General features: G+C 36.6%; 2 protein-coding genes across 2 annotated transcripts; both read right to left on the bottom strand.

The window, feature by feature from the left end:
• Positions 1 to 3737: 3737 nt before the first annotated feature.
• On the bottom strand, positions 3738 to 7095 carry LOC141840377 (putative magnesium transporter NIPA8). Its single transcript, XM_074728352.1, is given in 15 exon segments — positions 3738 to 4154; positions 4157 to 4219; positions 4222 to 4284; positions 4377 to 4476; positions 4722 to 4782; positions 4859 to 4949; positions 5036 to 5155; positions 5271 to 5373; positions 5507 to 5632; positions 5701 to 5803; positions 5874 to 5947; positions 6035 to 6120; positions 6627 to 6688; positions 6781 to 6868; positions 7003 to 7095. Coding segments are annotated over 15 exon segments (1278 nt in total). The 3' UTR covers positions 3738 to 4109.
• A 1398-nt stretch (positions 7096 to 8493) lies between these two features.
• LOC141840370 (glycerophosphodiester phosphodiesterase GDPDL7-like) lies at positions 8494 to 13417 on the bottom strand. Its single transcript, XM_074728340.1, has 9 exons — positions 13333 to 13417; positions 12000 to 12296; positions 11324 to 11433; positions 10612 to 11113; positions 10456 to 10497; positions 10107 to 10388; positions 9534 to 9673; positions 8875 to 9361; positions 8494 to 8795 (listed from the first exon to the last, which is right to left on the bottom strand). Exons 1-9 carry the CDS (start codon positions 13415 to 13417, stop codon positions 8494 to 8496), a joined length of 2247 nt encoding a protein of 748 aa, XP_074584441.1.
• Between the last annotated feature and the right edge of the window lie 5168 nt (positions 13418 to 18585).

Raw genomic sequence — 18585 nt, 5'->3', positions numbered from 1 at the left:
AAACCGCTAGAGTGGCAGATTTCATCTTTAACTGAAATTATAATGATATTTGAAAAATAAGTACTTCAATATTTCCAATTAATCGGCTAAACTCTGTCTTTTAAGCAAACTAACTAACCGATGCAACTTTGCTATCTTGCCAAATTCATTAAGAGGTTTTAAATTTCGGCAACTTGTTTCAACAAATAGTCTCAATTTCCTTCCTTCCCTTGGTTCGTCTTTCCTTCCCTTGTTCGTCTTTTGAAGTGGACCAATAGTTATTTTGTCAATTTAAACACGTGCCAGTTATTTCTTCTGCATAAGAAGGTGACATATTCAATCTGTATATGCCTTGCTTCAGGATCATAATTTATAGGATCACGATCCTATATAGAATTGATTTGGGATCAAAATCAAATTAATCGAGATTGGATTATAAAATCGTACAATCTTATATACAATTGTACACCACAGTTGATATTATTATCGATACAAATTTAAATTAATTAATAATTTAACTACCATTTTAGCACAATAGCACTTAATAATATTTATATTTTCATATCATAAAATGAAAGACTATAAAATTTCTACTAACATAATAATAATAATAATAATAATAATAATAATAATAATAATAATAATAATAACCTTTAAAAATATTTTCTTGATTCATAAAATGACCGAATTTACACTCTGTTCGGGGGTGAGGTGAAAGAATGTTCATTAATAAAAGGGGATTAACAAAAAGGGAAGAGAAAGTAAAATAATAATAATCATATTTAACCTCAAGAATATTTCCTTGATTCATAAAATGATCCAATTTACGTTTTATATGGGCGAGATAGGAGAAGGTTCATTAATGGAAGGTAAAGAGAAGGAAAATAAAGTATTTATGTTCTTCTTATTTAGAAAGAATGGAATGTTGTAACATGAATTACTTTGTTTGAAAGAAAAGGAAGGGAATGAAAATTAAATATATAAAATTATAAAAATATCCTTACTTCTTAAAAAAGATAACGCAGGTAGAGGACGGATGATAAACTATAAAATTTTATCATTATTACATGTAGAAGCTAGAATATTGAAGATCCTAAAATAGACAACGTATGCTCTTTGGATAAGTTTGTCCTTGGAAAAGAAGAAGAAGATTAGGATTACGTATCTCTGTCCTTTTGAATCTTGTCCTTGAAGAGATATGTGATGAGGACCGACGCCGACTTCGTGAGAGTGCAAGCGATTGGATATTGAACGGTGACGCACGTTGTGTGAGGAGTAACGATGCAAAATTGAGATACATAAACAGATAAGTTAATATAAAAATTAATATTTTAAAATATGAATAAAATTAAAATAAAATATTTTAAAATTCTCCTTCCTTTTTCTTACCTCCCAAATCGGAATGTAAAAAATTATAACGATTCATGAGCATGCAAGGATGAAACTTCTTACTCTTCTCTCTCCTTCTCCTTAACCCACTTCATCTCAAACAATGATCAAAATTCTCCTTCTCCTTATTTATTTTTCACTCCCCTTCCCTAACCTCCTTCCTTCCAAACAGAGTGTAAAAAATTCTCATGTTTCTCCCTTTTTAGCCTTTGAGATACTTTCGGAAAGGTGGTTCACTTAAATTTACATGAGTATTATTATTTTTTCATTACTTCTATAAGGAATTTTAAGTCTATATAAACTTGCATTTATATAGAATCCAACCATTGAGATCACTGGTCTCACATACTTAAACTTAACCGGACTAACAGTTCATGAGACTAATCCAACCATTTTAACTTGGGCTTGATCGATTTGAACCGATCACGGTTCTGTCTGCCCTTTAAAAAACTGCTTATGGTTGGCAAAAGGACCAAGCAGACAAGTTGACAAAAATTTCAATAAATTGAAAAATTATAATTAGCCACTACGAAAAAGAACATTATCTCTGTTGGGATGTATACTAGAATCCTAGCTATGTAAATAAACATTCTGAAATGAGAATCACATTTGGTCAATATTTTGAAGTGTCCATTTAATCTATACTGTAGATTAACATGGTGTGCGGAGTCACACACAGAAGACCATGTTATCAGTCCCTTATAGATTATAAACAGTGTTCACAACCAAGATGGATTGGACAAACCATCGGAGTGGTTGTAGTGTAATTTTGTCTTAGTCTGTCTTGACTATAAAATTATACTAGTACACTAAGTGTGTATTGAATAGGACCATCTGAGGATTGTTCGATTTATACTGACTATATAATTGAACCAAACCTCTGTTACTATAGATGTACATGCTCTTAATCCCGATATAATAACAAACACATGTACTTAGTATGTACTTCTTTAATTCATCAAAGGATGAGATTTAGAACGATAGATCAAAAGGCCCGATGAGTTGGAAAGTAGTATTATGTACATGGTGTGTTGTTGATTATAGAAGGAAACTGTGTCCTATAATCTAGGCTGATGATGTCCCCTTGAGGAGCTCATAAGGATTATCATGTAAACCCTGCAGGTGGACCTTGTCCGCATGATAATGAGGTTGAGTGGTACTACTCTTGGAATAGAAGTTGATTAAATTCGAGTTGTCAGTAACTCATTTAATTGACGGACATACGATATCTTAAACACAGGGAGATTAATGTACTTATAGTAAGAAGGAGCTCATACAATAATATGGGATTGGTGCGGTAGTGCAATAATAACTCTCTAGTGGAATGAGTTATTATTGATGGGCTTGAGTTGGGTGTTCAGGGAGAACATAGGAAGCCCAAGTCCATCAGGAGGCCAAAATCAATTTCTCCTCTAGGTCCCTGCTATAGCTTCTGGATAAAACCTCGTATCCACCTAAGAAAATTATATGAAATTTCGAATAAGAAATTTTAAGAATTTCTGAAATTATTTTTCTGGAGAAAAATTTTGTTAAGAAATTCCAATTAAAATTTTCGTTACGAAATTATTAATTTTCTTCCGCAGAGAAAATTAATTATGATTTTTCTAATCAAATCTGGATAAGATTTGATTTGATTAGAATCAAATCTAGATGAGATTTGATTAGAATCAAATCTGGATGAGATTTGATTAGAATCAAATCTAAATGAGATTTGATTTGATTAGAATCAAATCTGGATTAGATTTGATTTGATTAGAATCATAATTTTATTTCTTCCGCAGACAGAATTGGAAACTTCCGAAATCATGCCAAATTCTCTGATTTGATTGAATCAAATTATACCATGTTTATGGATCAATTATACCATATTTATGGCTCTAATTATACCATAAATAAGGGATGACTAGGCTATAAAAGAAGGGGTAAGGTTAGCTTTGAGAGAACACACGAATTAATTTTTGGTGGCTGAAGCTCTCGGCAGCCACAGCCTCTTCTTCCCTTTCTCTTTTCTCTAAGAATGAGAGAAAGTTTGCTAGCCATCGAAGAGGAGAATTCTGGTGGAGAATTCTGGTGGAGATATTCTCGAAGGATCGTTGCCCACACAACGTTCGAGAAAGAGGAGAGGAATACAGCAGAAGATCGAGGAGTCATCTACATCCTTCATCCGAAGAGGTATAATTTAAAGTTTCTGCTTTAATTAAATTATGCTTTTATATTGGATCCTGTAAACCAAACACAAGAGCCCAACGATCTAAACGCGTCGGGCAACTTGAGATCGTTTCGAAAAAATTTTTGTTCTGCAAGAATCTACCGAAACGGTTTTTCAAGACTTCCCCATTAATCTCGATTTCATCTAGATTCGACCCTTACCTACTTCAACAAATCTGTGCTCTGCAATCACCAATTCAAGTATGTCCTGGGGCTCCAATGGACACACTCAAAAAAGATATACATTGTTCCCTTTCACATCTGATAAACTTGCAGAATACACCAACATAGATACCTTCACAGCATCTGGATGAAGAAGCAAATCCAAAGAGATTCCCCAGGAGGACCATGAAGTAGAAAAATCTGTCGATGGATCACTCGGCAAGAATACCGTATTCAATATGTTTGGATGCCAAATGTCGATCTATGACCCTGGAACTTACAATTCTGTCATAGAATCATATCTCAACAACGCATACCAAGAAAATAGTGCCAGAAGATTATTCATTCTCTCGTCAATCAAAGACGGCTTGCTACATCTCTGTATCATTGGAGTTTCTTAGGGGGATGAACTTTAATTTGTTCGATCGAAGATGGTGTCTCTGAAACCTGTTGTCCTTGAAGACACCACAGGCATTAGTGCATTACAAGTACTGAAGAAGCGCCTGGTGAGTCCTCGCCTAGACCCAAGGAGAAAGAACCAACAGCCTAGAAAAGGAACATGGAATCAGTGTTGTGTTTGGATATATATTTTACCCAAGAACGTAGAAAAAGAAAATATTTTTCTTTTTCAGTAGTACCTTGGCCTTCGAGAGCATATGTCTTGCTTTCACAAGCACTGGATTTGAAAATACCCCATCCGGGTTTGTTTCGGTGTCTTCCATCAGTATCTTGGATGATCTTCAATTCAAAACATTAAATTCTACTCATTATGTACATCAAAACTACTATCAACCCCAACAAGTAGAGCATAATTTCACAAAAAAAAAAACACTTCTTCGCATTCTTTGCTAGCCAATTTCTTTCACATATTACTCACATGAAATTTTAAATTGGACGTCTTTGATATGTTTCTCAAGTTTAGAAGGGCACTAACCTACATGGAAGGTTACGATGAGCAACCCTATATGAGAGTGTGAAGTTACCTGTTCATATCAGTTGAAAGGCTTGGAGCTGAAGACAATGAAGAAGTATTTTCTCTGCATCCTAAAATTTTATAAGCAAAATTAGCTATCTGACAATAATAACATAAGGTAAACCATAAACAAAACTGTGTTGGTACCTTTAGTGTCGTCAGGTGCCAACAAAGAAATACCAACAAACACACATGCCATCCCCATTACAAACATAGTCGTTCTTAGGGTGTTAAATACCTGCCAAAGTCCATTCCAGTCATTTTCAGCAAATCAGTGCAAACTATGTGAAGGAATTTCCTCATTTCCATAAACAAAAGGCTCACTTGATATTCCTGAAAATATACAAATCCAGTGCAGATGGAAAAGAAGGTCCATGCAATCTGAAACATAGGGACAATGAGGATTGCATCGAAGAGAGACAAGCCTTCATTTAATCTTGCCATCTAGGATTTAATCAATGAGAAACTGTGAGACTTTTCCAAGTCATAATAGCTGTATTATGCTCCACTATAATTGAACAAATTGAAAAGTTTACTTTACACTTAATGACATCATTACCCAAAATCCTGCTGTACATAAGAACAATAGTAGTATACAATATGCAAACCAGCTGCAGTGGAACTGATACTTGCTACTCATGGTCAGTCTTAACAAGTTAGACCTGGGAAACGGAGGCAGATTTATTACACAAGGACAAGGTCCAAATTATTGCAGAAACAAACAGAATTATTAAAACAATTTAGTATCCGGTTTATCCTGTAGAACCTACAAAATATTTCCTAACCCCAACTTACAATGATTTTGCAAATAACACTGAGCAGGAACCCACAGCACCAGAGACAGTTGCATATGAAAATGGAAGCAATGTAGACCAATAAAGACTGTCATTCCGAGAAACTGCAAGATATGCTTCTCCTTTCCTGTCAAATATAATAGCCAAGAAAAATGACAGCTTCAAGCAAGAAATTAAAGCATGCAAAAAGCTAACCTGTAAATATATTGATTGAGGCTAACCACCAAAAGCAAGGTGAAGCAATATAAAAGAAAGACTAAGCTGGTGTATTTTGCAATCAGTTGCTCCGGTGTGAATACTGAAAAAATAGGAGCACGCAATCAATCATTTGATATTCTTTACATCGGCAATAAAATTAACAGCACAACCAGGTGACTGGTGATTTCCAAAGGATACAAGGAAGATATTGCCCAAAACAATGAAAGATGTTGCCAGAATGACCCTGCAAAACAAGTTGACAAATGAAATCCAATATATTTGATACTACATTAAGCCTTATCAAAACAATCTTTTTTCTGAAATGACGTACTTGAATGATACTGTCTTATTTAGCACAAAGTAAGCAAATATAATATTGGACACAAACTGAATTGAACCCAAAGCGGCGAGAAGTGACTGCCATAAAAAAAAAGACATCCCATCAGCAAAACAATCAAATAAATGAGCTATAATTATTCTTGATAAAAAGGAAATAATGAATGAGGCATGGTTTATCATGGAACTCAGCATGAGTTAGTATTTACCAAGATCCCCCAAGACAGGTCATACTTAACTCCGTAAGAACATAAGGAATAAATACATTAAATTAGTTGCAATAGAAGAAAATAAATAGCTGATAGCTTATATACTCTTGATAGTTTGAGGGGAAAACACGGCATTACAGGAAAGGAACATATAAGTATCAAAAGCACCAAGTTGACAATTATTGTCACTAAAATCCATGTTAACCAAATGCTAACCAAAAACACACAGCAAATCAAAGCCATCAGATGGAAAGATAGATTCAGATGCATAGTTTCTTGGACAGCTGTGAATTTCAGTGCAAAAGAATAAATTGAGGAAAATATTTAACACATTGGAAACACATGATTTATAATTTAAAAACAAAAATGTAACTAGACCTGTGCGGCATAAGCAAAGGAAAAGAAGTTGAGGCAGTTTCCAAAAGCAAACAAAAGAATACCTGCAATGGAAGTAATTTTAAAGAAGCTTTAATATGTTAAATAAGACTAAACATAAGGAATAGAGAAACCAAACATCAGTAAAAGGACATACCAATTCTCCAAGTTTGGAAATGTATGATTGATTTCATATTAAGTTTGCTATTACTTCCATCATTAATAAGCATGAAATACCTCTCTCGCTACAAACATAAAGATACATGGAAATGACATTTACATGAATTTATGAACATAAAGTGTGAGCACTAACAATGTACCACTGTCTTGACTAGCAATTAGTTATCCAAAGAGATTAGGAGTGCAGTATTATGAATACCTCATCATGACCCAATTTTAGAAGGTTAGTCCCAACGTTTATGGCAATACTTCCAATTATGTTGATAACAGCTCCAACAATCCACTCACCCATGGATTAGAAAGAAAGATTATTATAAATTTCATTCAGTTTTTGGGTTGTTGATCATTGAAGCTGATTGTTGCAGCAATTGTCATCTCACAATGCAGCAACTCATCTTTGAATGAATCCCATAAAGCTTCATCTAAAGACTGCAAGAAGGAAAACAGTTGTAGTTTCTTAAGAATCTCAAAATTCTTAAGGTAAGGAATTAGTTTTCACAAATTCGGAACATCTTTCATTGAATGCTGAAGTTGTGTGCGCGGACATGTATATCTATCTCTAAAGGCACAGGCAGATCAGGTTAAATTATTCCAACTATTTTGTAATCCAGTGGCATGCTATGATTTCTGTAACTGATCTTATAAAATAATGACATCATTTCACGGAAAATACGGTTCTAGCATTCACAATGCAACAAAAACTAAATTAAGTACTAGAAAAGAAACAAGTTTAACTTAAAAACATCTGGCTGTGCTCCATAGTTCCTGTTGAGATATTTGCCCCTCTTGCTACTTAAAATACCTTAAAGATTAAAAAAATGAGGAAAATCATAAGATCACCATTTCATGTATGCAAGCGTCCAGCTCAAGATACGATCACTAGATCTCATAATAAACGACGGAACAATCGCCAATTCATTAGAACAATTTTGTCGGCGCCTCAATAGATTTGACACAAGTGCAATATCCAAATTAGAACCAGAAGAGATTTGGCACTGTATACCAGCCACAGGGGCAATGGGCGAGAAAGTTTTTGTCTACATAGATAGAACTTTAACTCGCAGGAGTCACCACCTAATGCATCGCAGATGCATCTATCTGTAGTAGAGAAGAACAGCTCGGAGACGAGAAGAGAAGCAGCAGAAGAGGGAAGAACCCTAGGAAATAAATGTTCCCGCGAGGAAGACGAGGAGACTGCCGTCGTCGACGACGGAAATGGAGAGCAGATCTCTAGAAGTCTAGCATGCGCCACTTGTGACAGGCAGCATGATTCATGGAGGGAGCTCAGTAGAAAGGAGGGAAGTCACGACGACTCTTGACGCTACTTGACGAAAATTAGTGGGCTCGGGTACAGAATGGTCGGCCCATTAATTGGAATAAATGGGCTGCACCGACGAAGCCCATTGGGTTAGCATGTAGAGTAGTCAGTCCAATGGGAAAAGTGATTAAGTGTTAATGTAATATTATTATCATTTAAAAGTCTTTATTTGTTTATAGAGAAGAATCATTTAGACACTCTCTAGAATATATGTATGTTTAATTTATCTAAATTAGATTAAATAAATCATATGATACATCAAATTAAGAATGATTTAATGGGAATTTGTTATTTTCAGATATTCGATTGAAAAGAACTGGTATATATATAACACGAGTGATAACTGAACCGTCTCCTTCCTCCGTCCGTCCGTCACTGATACATCACGCACAGGGAAGTGAGCACCACCGCCAAGAGACAAACAGCAAGGCTCGCAGCATTTGTGGGTTGACCACTAGACGGAGAGGTCGTCGGAGGAGCAACCACCGACGACGCCTGGGAGAGACCGATCACCGGAGGTAGTGGCGGATCTTGAATGTCAGCGACTTGGAGAGCAGGAGCAGGGGCTTCAGCTGGCGGCAACGCCTCCGGCGGAGCCAAAGCGAGGAGAGATCCAGGCTCTATGGGCAAGATTGCGTAGTCCAGCTTCGCATTCAAGTCTGAGCATGGACTCCCTGGAAAAGATTCAAAGTCGACGTCGGACGAAGTTGATAATTGAATCAGATGACTTTGGAGATACAAGCAAGCACTTACTTAAGTAGGCCGCTGCAGTGGCTGGGAACTCAGTGACGACGGCATCAACTTCGACACCAGCAACGAACGTAGCAAGCTCGATCATGGGGTCCGAGAAGTAGTCGAACGCTATCGCCAAGTACTCATTCCGGAAGACAGAGACATGAACCGATATGTTGGCGGCGTGCATCTTCTTGACGACGTCCGTGAAGCCAGAAATGAAGGAGCCTGAATCAGTGACGATGGATGTTCTGGGAAGGTCGACTGCATCCGCAAACTGTTTGATCTCATCGACGGTTGGCTTGGGAGCATCACTTATGGTCTCCTCGATGGTGAGCACTCGAGTGTAGCTGGGATTTTTCTTGAACACAGAGAGGACTTGAATGTCATCGGACTGGATGAAGATTTGCTTATTTGGTTGTTGTTGGTCGTAACTTGCATTTGAGAGTGCAGTGGAGACTGCATCTACTATTCCAAGGCCTTTCTTTGAAGCAAGATAAGCAGCATTCTGCATGCCAGAAGAAAACAAGTGTTTAATTGATTCTTTCATGGAATTTTCCTTCCTTCCTTGTATTGCAGTAGTCAAATAAAGAAAACAATTTGCTTGGAAAATTAAATATTTTGCACTAACATGTTAGTTTCTATCAAACAAATGAAGAGAATAGAAAATGGGTTTGTACCTCAATGCTGATTAGAACTCCAGAAACAGTGGCAGTTTTTGCAAAGTTAAGGAAGTCATCCAGTGTCATAAACTTGCCAGCATTCTTAGCTGCAGGATTCCTTGCCAGGCCAGCTTGAGTTAAGGGGCTTGTCAATTCAGCTGAAAGGGAAATGAGACTAGGATCACTATAACATTCTCATATTTTTCTAATATTCTCACAAACTTATAGATTATTCTATGATCTTGAAATACATGTGTACAATATAAATACCAGAAGGTAATAAATGAGAAAGTAATACTGTAATGAACATCCACTCAAAGATTTTCTATCCATTTATTTTTATTAGGTTCTAAAAGCAGAACTCATTTGTGTCAATCTTCAGCTTCTTATATGCATAGTTATATAAGGATGAATACCCTTCTTAGATCAGTTCATCAACCAAAGAAAAGTAAGTACCTAAGGAAAATCTCATCAGAAAACAAAGAGAATAAAAAATTTCATTACCCTATATCCCTTCCCTGTAAATCTACTTCACTTCTTTGTAGGGAATACTGAATGTCATCAGGCAACAAAGAGATTAAAGTTCCTTACGTTTCAGGCTTTGGATGTCACTCCATGATAGATCAAATGAGAAGATTCCGTTGTTGCTTTGTATCTCAGGAACTGTCGTCGCTAGTGACATGAATGTCTGTACTGCTGTTGAGTGGCCCATAAGGTCTGGAGATTCCAAACAAAAGGCTACTCCATCTTTTGACATCTGAACTGAACAGTCAATTATATCTGCTCCATCTGCTACTGCTTGTTGATATGCAAGATCGGTGGATCCAGCATAGACTCCACTTGCACCATTGTGTGTTATAATCAATGGTCGACCTGCATCATACATCATGGAGCATCATCAACAACCAAAAAGACTATAAAAGCTATAAAACTTATTTACCTTTGTTAGGGACAACATTCTTGTCATTGTGTGCCAAGCAAGCTGCAATAAAAACAAGGGAGAAATCACATGATTATCCAACTACTAATTTAATGTAGATAATTTTTGAATCTTAAAGCATAGCATACAAAATGAAGGTTAGTGAAGTATTCTTACCTATGGCTCCTGATGCTGTTGAAGGGAAATCTGTAAGTACACCATCTACTGAGAAGTCTGAGTTGTCAATAAATTGCAGATACTCTTTAGTTGGATCAAAACTATAGTTGTAGCTCGCAGGCATATCATTTGCAAAGTAATCCGCATAAACTTCCAGGCCAAGGGCATGAGCATCAGCCACCAAAGAGGTATGGGGCTCTAGATATTGATGTTGATTAACAGGCCATATGTAGCTTTTTGGAACAAGAATTCCAGAAGCAAATGACTTGATAGTAGCAAGATCAGTTAGGAGGGCTTGATATGTTTTCTTTGTGGAAGGTTCGACATCATCCACTTTCAAGAATCGAAAGATAAGCTTTGTCTTGGCCCTTCCAAGTTTTCCTATCAGACTTTTTAAGAAATCTATTTCTGGAGAAGAGATATAATCTATAACTACTTGTCCTGAAACTGAGGTAATGTAGTCCACAGCGTCCAGATTGTGAGCCTTGAAAAAGGTGTTGAACTGCAGCAAGTTGAAAGACATTATAAAGTCAAAAACTATAGATAGCCATGGAATATCCATTTCTATAACTTCATTGACTATCTTTTCAAGCTCAACTATTTCCCTCAAGAATGGACAAATAATGAACTACGAAGTCTGTTTATCAATATATGTATTAGTTTGTATCTATGTTATAAAAAGATGACACAGTTAGGATTTTGATGCACTTACCTGAAGATTTATCCAGAATTGAGAAGGGTGAAGCCCAGTAACATCTTCAACCATGGATATCGGCAAACTTCCATCAAATATGCTTGGTCGAGAATAGATACTTTGAATCACTTCAAAGGGAAAAAAAATGGAAAAGGAGAAAATTTAGATAACTTGCTATCTTAAGAAGATAATGAGCAATTAGTCACTATATGAACTATTTATAATCTGCACATAATAGAAACAAAATCATTGCTAGTATAGATGCATCTTGATTTTAATATTCATATGAACAAGAAAAGAGCCTTGGCGCAACGGTAAAGTTGCTATCGTGTGACTTGTAAACCACATATTCGAGTATCGAAAATAGCCTCTTGCAAAGCAGGATAAGACTGCGTACAATATACCCTTCCCTGGGATTCTTTATCAACAACAAGAATAGGAGCAACCCCACCCATTTCTTCCATCTAATATAATAGGTATTTATTTCTTTTTAGTTTAAGAATCATGGTTCCCTCAAATTTTTAACTATAAAAGAGGAATTTCTACTTGTAAAATTAATAAGATAAAAATTGCATGCAGAATTTCTTGGTGAAAAGATGTCCAGAATTCAAATTCATTTTGTCTTGGTTACCATTGTCAGTTAAAAGGAAAACATCAAAATACTTGACAGCAGGACAATCATTGTTATACTCACATGAAACGTTGTTATATAATTGTTCTGAAGTGAAATCAACTGCAAACCATCCTTGAACTTGTTGTCCATTGATAAGATAAGTTTTCTGCTCTTTAGGGAAGACAGATGAAATAGTTGTGGAATTATCAAGCCTGTAATCCGTATGACAGATTCCAGCTCCATCTTTTGTCATCTGAAGATCACAATATAAAACAACATTTTTCACACTATTTGCCTGTGCAAACTGGTAGGCATATTGGCTGGACTCTGGGAAAACTCCAGAGAAGCCACCTTGTGCTATGACCAAAGGAGCACCACCTGCAAATGTTGTGAATTAGCACCACTTCAATTGTTGCTATGTAGGTAGCATAATGTCAGCTTGCATATGGAATTAGCAACTTATCGCTACATTAATTGGATCGTAGGTTAACATATGCAAGTGTTATGCAGATAATGCAAAGTTCTACTGGTAAACTGCAGCGTCAAGCAAAGCAACAAAACCAAGTTATGCTATAACAAATTTTAACTGACATCACATCATCATGAAAAAAAAATTGTCATCACCCTTATGGAGGAACGAAGGATCCATGGCTACAATTCTACATAAAAAAGGTTATAGATTAGACAAAATTAATATGCCACATGTCTCTTTGTAACCCCATGTTATATGCAATCTATCCATGCCCTCCAACACATTATTGATCTTTGCTTCATTAATCAAATAAAAGGTTTTCAATTCTATGATTGTAGTTAGGGGTGAGTAAAAGTTCAGTTAAAATGAACAAATTGATTGAACAGACTGAATTTAAAAATTTAATTCGGTTATTTTAAAATTTTAATTTTTTTTCAAAAAAAATTTATTAATTCAGTTTGATTTCGATTTTAAAATTTCTTATTCGATTAAATTGAATTAATTAAAATAAAAAAATTTATAAATTCATAAGTAAATGAATTTATAAATCCTTAATTAATTATGAAATCTCTCATAATACTTTAAAAATTCGATTATTTTGATTAATTCGGTCGAAAACCGAATTAACCGATATTTTATCGATTTGATTCGTTCAATTTTTATTTAAAAATTTGGTCGGTTCAATTAGTTCGAAAAAATTCAGTTCGGTTCAATTTCGGTTAGTTTAGTTCAGTTCGATTAGATTTTAACCAAATACTCACCCCTAATTGTGGTCTAGCAAAATATCAAGTAGTAAGAAAAAATAATCAAATTTTGATACTACAAATTGGGAATATACTTTGTAAAAAAAAACAACAAAGAGGGTTGTTTCTGCCATTCATTGACTATTACAAACAAGCATTCATAGAGCATAACATTGATACAGTGAAACCATAATCATACCACTCAAGGTCTGCCATTTTGCAGGAAGATTTGCAGCTGTAGTCTCATGAAGGAGAAGGACCAAAAGAATCACCCTAAGCATCATTCCCCAAATTCCAAATGAAAATCCTGCTAATCATATAACAGAATCCTTTTCAAAATGCAAACATACTTACTTTATCAACAACGATGAAACGGACATAATCGAATAACACAAACCTCACTGCAAAAGGCTAATTTTATTTTAATGTTTTAGCATACAGATCCCAAACAATGGTTTCCTGAATTCCCAGGAACCTGAAAAAGCGGCAAACTCATAGAAAGAACTAGATTTCGTGGAAGAGAGATGTGTTTATAAAAATACGCAAGATGATGGCTATATTCGAGCGATTTATAGAGGTAAAGAAAAAAAATAGGAAACAAAGTAACGGAGGAGCTTAAATCCCTCATCTTTCCAAATCTTTTCTTAGCAAAAGAAAAAAAATAGGAAACAAAATAACGTATCTTTCTAACTCTTTTCTTAGCAAAAGAAAAAAAAAGGAAACGAAGTAACGGAGGAGCTTAAATCCCTTATCTTTCCAACTCTTTTCTTAGCGAAGGCATTTGCGGTAACCTCCATCCCGACAAGCACCTGCGATCTGCCCTTCTCGCAGCGAAAGAAAACTAGAAGAACCGTCTTTGACCACATATCACGGCGCTTGCGCAGCCTCTCTCATCCCAGCCTCCCAGGCGCCGTCTCCTCCTCGCAATCACATTCCCATGGCCTGCCGCGAAGGTGGCAGCAATCGGCCACCAGATTATTTGCCTCAAGCCGAGAAACGTTTCGAGTTCATAGTTCAGGATAATTTCATTTTAGCCCAATATTGTAACCAGTGTTTTTTTATAAAAAAAACTCATAAATATTGTCAAAATACCCTCCTAATTTGAAAAATCGCCATTATTTTCTCCTGCCATTACCAACAAATGGAGCCGTCTAACTAAAGTCCGTCTCACTAAATAATTTAAATTGATCAATTTAAAATTTTATAAATTAATTTAAGTTGGATTGACTTGTTTAAATCCATGACTCGTGCGAGTTAGCTAGGTGATGGACTTGGGTTAGTTCACAGATTAAGAAAATTTATTTTTTTAAATTTAAAATTAAAATAGAAAATTCAATGGACTAATAGTCTTGACTTGTCTAAATTACAATCCAAATTTAAAATTTTCAACTTGAACCGTTTAAATTATAATTCAAATTTAAAATTTTTATTTTTTTTTATTTTTTTATTTTTTATTTTTTAAGAGGTCCGTGGATTAGTCCACCTAACAATATTAATAATTAGGTGGACTAACCCACGTGTAAATACATTACTAAACAATATTAATAGTTAGGAATGTAAATGAGGTGAGGGAAGATAAGTTTAATTGTATTTAAATTTATTTCTGAGTTTATTTTATTAAAAATTTTATGGAATTCCAGTCAAATTCATGAATTATTCATGAATATGTTTATAATCTTATTCAAGCTAAATTTAATATATTATGAATCCTAAATTTAATATTCTAAAATTTTATTTATTCATAAAATTGATATATATTTTTATTTTCAATATATTATGAATCCTCAATTTAAAAAGAACATGAAAAAAAATACTATTTTTGACAATTAAATTTTATATAAATTAATAAATAAATTTATTCATAAAGTATTTATGAACGTTAGTCTTATTAATAGTGTGTTTAAATATATGATACGGTATTTTAACGATTTATAATTTTGAGGACTATTCCAAAAATCCTAGTATTTTAACAATTTATAATTTTGAGGACTATTCCAAAAATGCTGATAAACTTTGGGATTTAAATGAAATTTGATGCTTAAGATGAAGTCAATAAGGCCGTGATATATGCATTTGTACAACAACTCTGTGTTCTCATGCCCTCAAGGGCAGGATTGAATTGGTTAATATGAAATAGATTTATTGAAGTGGATAAGAGTTGAATCTTGATGAAATCTAGATAATGTCCTCTCTATAGTGACTAACTGTAATTGATCCAGGAGGGATATTTTACAATGACGTGGATGTAGGATACAATGGAAGATAAGGGGAAAATAAGTAAAAATAAATATTTATTAATTTAGGAGGCCTTGATTTCTCTCTCTCTCTTTGGCCTCAATACACGTCCTTAAGCATGTGCCGAGCTCTCTTTGAGCTCGGTATGCTTTTTTAAGCATATGCCGAACTCTCTCTAGCCTCAGTCGGTTTCTTTAAGCGTACACCGAGCTTCTGCCACAATCTTTATATATCTCCCACTTCACGCGCCAACTTCATGACTTGGTCCCCGCATCACGCGCCGACCTCATGACTTGGTCTCAACATCACGTGCTGACTGATAACGGACATTTTTACCTATTTAATTAGAGTTATTTTGGACCGATTTGATCATATTTCTTGTTAATAAATTAGATATTTGGGTTGGTATTTATCTTGGATGGATTTTTGGTCTTTATTATAATTTTGCATTAATTTATGAAAATTTATGAATATTAATTTATTGTATTTTATTTTGTAGGAAATTAAGATGGTCCTGGTTCGAGTTGGACTCAAATCATGATTTAATTTGCTTAACCAGGTTAAAAATCAGGTTCAAAGCCAAATCAGGGTTCAAATTCGGTTCAACCAGAGTTAAATTTGAGTTCAATTAGGATTCAGCCAAATTAGAATCGATCAGCCAAAGCTCAAGTCTAGCCACATTCAATTAGGTTCAGCCCAAATTCAAATCAATTCAATCCAAAGTTCAAATCAATTCAAGCCACGGTTCAAATCAATTTGAGCCGGTTCAAGCTCAAATCGCAATTGATTTAGCCGGTTCAGAAAGGGATAAAACACGAGATTAGGGTTTGCGAACGAGGGGGGCTCGAGATCGCGTCACTGTACACTTCTCATCCACGATTTCTTCACTGTTCATCTTCTTCGCCGAGCCTCCTCTTCCTCCTTCGATCAGCGCAAAGCAAGGCGCAGCAGGCCTTCGGTTGCCGAGCGTCGACACCCGTAGAAGGTTCTGCCGAGAGCTCCGGCAGTGCTCCTTCTTCCTCCCTCTGTCGTTTGGATCCAACATTGTGAGGGTTCTCCAGCGACGGTAGCCAGCGATAGCTCGATCCTCCGCCTCCTCAGAAGCGCCGGAGTTTATCGGTCCTGTCTATGGTTCAGCAGGATTCCACCGGACTCTGTCTGGGTTCAGCAGAAGTCGCCGGTCATCTTCGTCGCCACTGTCACCGGAAATGGGGCAAGGTAAGGATTAAATTCTCAGTTCCTGTTCTTGATTGCTTTGTCTGGGTTCAACAGGGCATCAGAATAGCGTCTGAAGATCCGAGCCTTTGTTTCTCCGATTGTGCCGAGCTGTGAGAGTTCTCCAGCAAGATCCATTGTCCTGTTGGTGCTTTCAACCGGAGATGGCTGAGGTTTTCTTGTTCTGTGCCAGTTTGGAGAGGGAAGAACCTCAATTCTTAACCTACTGTCATCCATTTTCCCCTGATTTTACTTGTTCTTGTTGTTGATGCAGTTTGTCATGATTGTTATTTTGATGTTGACACAGATTTAAGTTCGGTGTAGTTGGATAAGAATTAAGTTTAATATATTCAGATTAACCTCTGGACCAGATGAAGTCGGAGAGGGCTCGGTAGCTCGTTCTCCGGACTAGGTCAGAGAGGGCTCGGTAGCTTGTTCTCTGGACTAGATGAAGTCGGAGAGGGCTCGGTAGCTCGTTCTCCGGACTAGGTCAGAGAGGGTTCGGTAACTCGTTCTCCGGACTAGGTCAGAGAGGGCTCTGTAGCTCGTTCTCTGGACCAGATGAAGTCGGAGAGGGCTCGATAGCTCGTTCTCCGGACTAGGTCAAAGAGGGCTCGGTAGCTCGTTCTCTATACCGGACTATGGTCGAAGAAGGTTTAGTTGCTTGTCTCCAGACCGGATCATTGGGTTCTCTGAATACATGGTCCAATGTGGTTGACTCGAGTGAAATAAACCAAGTAATCAGATAATCGATGGACGAATCGATTAAGCCATGGCTAGGATGGTTAGTCGATTATCGGATAGATTACAGAGCATTCTGTGAGAAATTGGATTTCTAACAGAACCCATAGTAATCGATTGGTCAATCGATTAAGGAGAAGCTTAATCGATTCCGTGATCGATTAAAGACTTTTCTGAGGAAACCAAGTAGCGACATTTAATCGATCCACTGATCGATTAAGCATGCCTTAATCGATCTCCTGATCGATTAAGCATGCTTGATCGACTAAGCCATCTGCCTAATCGATTAAGCTCTCTCCCGAGAAACCATGTGTTCCTTGACCAGGACAGGTTCTGTTGCTCGGGAACTCATGAGACTGAGAGTTTCTTGCCCGGGGACAAGTTATAGGGTTTCTCCTGAGAATGCATGAGAATAAAAGTTTCTTGCCGATAATACATGAGAATAAGAGTTTCTTGCCCGGGAACAAGCTTTTTGCTCGGGACAAGTCTTAGTGTTTCTTGCTCGGGAACGCATGAGAATGAGCATGTTTTTCTCGGGAACGCCTGGACATGAAAAAGTCCTCGGGTCCTCGGGCATCTAGTGTTTCTCCCGGGAACGCAGGAGAACGTTGCTCGGGACATGAAAAAAGTACTCGGGACATGGAAATCAACCAAGCATCTTACCCGGGACATGGAAGCATTATACCTAGGACATGAGAGAAGTCATCGAAAGTTCCTTAGTATCTCTCCCGGACATAGGGAAGAACTAATATCTTTATTTTCCAGTGCTTCTCTGATTACTGATGAATCTCTGAGTTTGCAGATATTTGAATTCAAATGAAAGAACAAAGAAACTCAGAGTTGGCTTTCTATTCTGCCAGTTTGTCTGATATCCGTTTTATGGATAAACGGTAACTGGCAACCACCGAACTAACCTGCCAATTGGAGTAGAGGAAGACCTCAGTGTGCACGAGGGCTCAGATGGTTCAGGTGGTCACCGAACTAACCTACCAATTGGAGGAGAGGATGACCTCAGTGTGCAGGAGGGCTCAAAGGACTCAGATGATTCAAGCGGCCACCGAACTAACCTGCCAATCGGAGGAGAGGATGACTTCAGGGTGCAGGAGGGCTCAGAAGGGCTCAGATGGTTCAGCAGGTAACGGTTGCATGAGCAGAAGAAAAGAAGGATAAAAAGAGGATGGAGGAGTGGAGAGCGATTGAAAGGATTGGAGACAGAAAGAAATCTGTGATTCTGTAAATTGTGAACTCTCTACTTGAGTTT

The sequence above is a fragment of the Curcuma longa genome, chromosome 1 (genome assembly GCF_044706935.1).
Source record: "Curcuma longa cultivar G26 ecotype Majalengka, Jawa Barat chromosome 1, ITB_CL_G26_1.1, whole genome shotgun sequence".
NCBI lineage: Eukaryota > Viridiplantae > Streptophyta > Magnoliopsida > Zingiberales > Zingiberaceae > Curcuma > Curcuma longa.
Note: the sequence above shows the minus strand (reverse complement) of the source record. Positions and strands in the feature narration are given on the sequence as shown.

Excerpts from the sequence above, each read along its gene's own strand:
- LOC141840370 (XM_074728340.1), bottom strand. The coding sequence starts at position 13,417 with ATGATGCTTAGGGTGATTCTTTTGGTCCTTCTCCTTCATGAGACTACA. Across the intron at positions 10,498-10,611 it reads AACAGCATCAGGAGCCATAG|CTTGCTTGGCACACAATGAC; the intron begins GTAAGAATACTT and ends TTTTTATTGCAG. Across the intron at positions 10,389-10,455 it reads GAATGTTGTCCCTAACAAAG|GTCGACCATTGATTATAACA; the intron begins GTAAATAAGTTT and ends TGTATGATGCAG.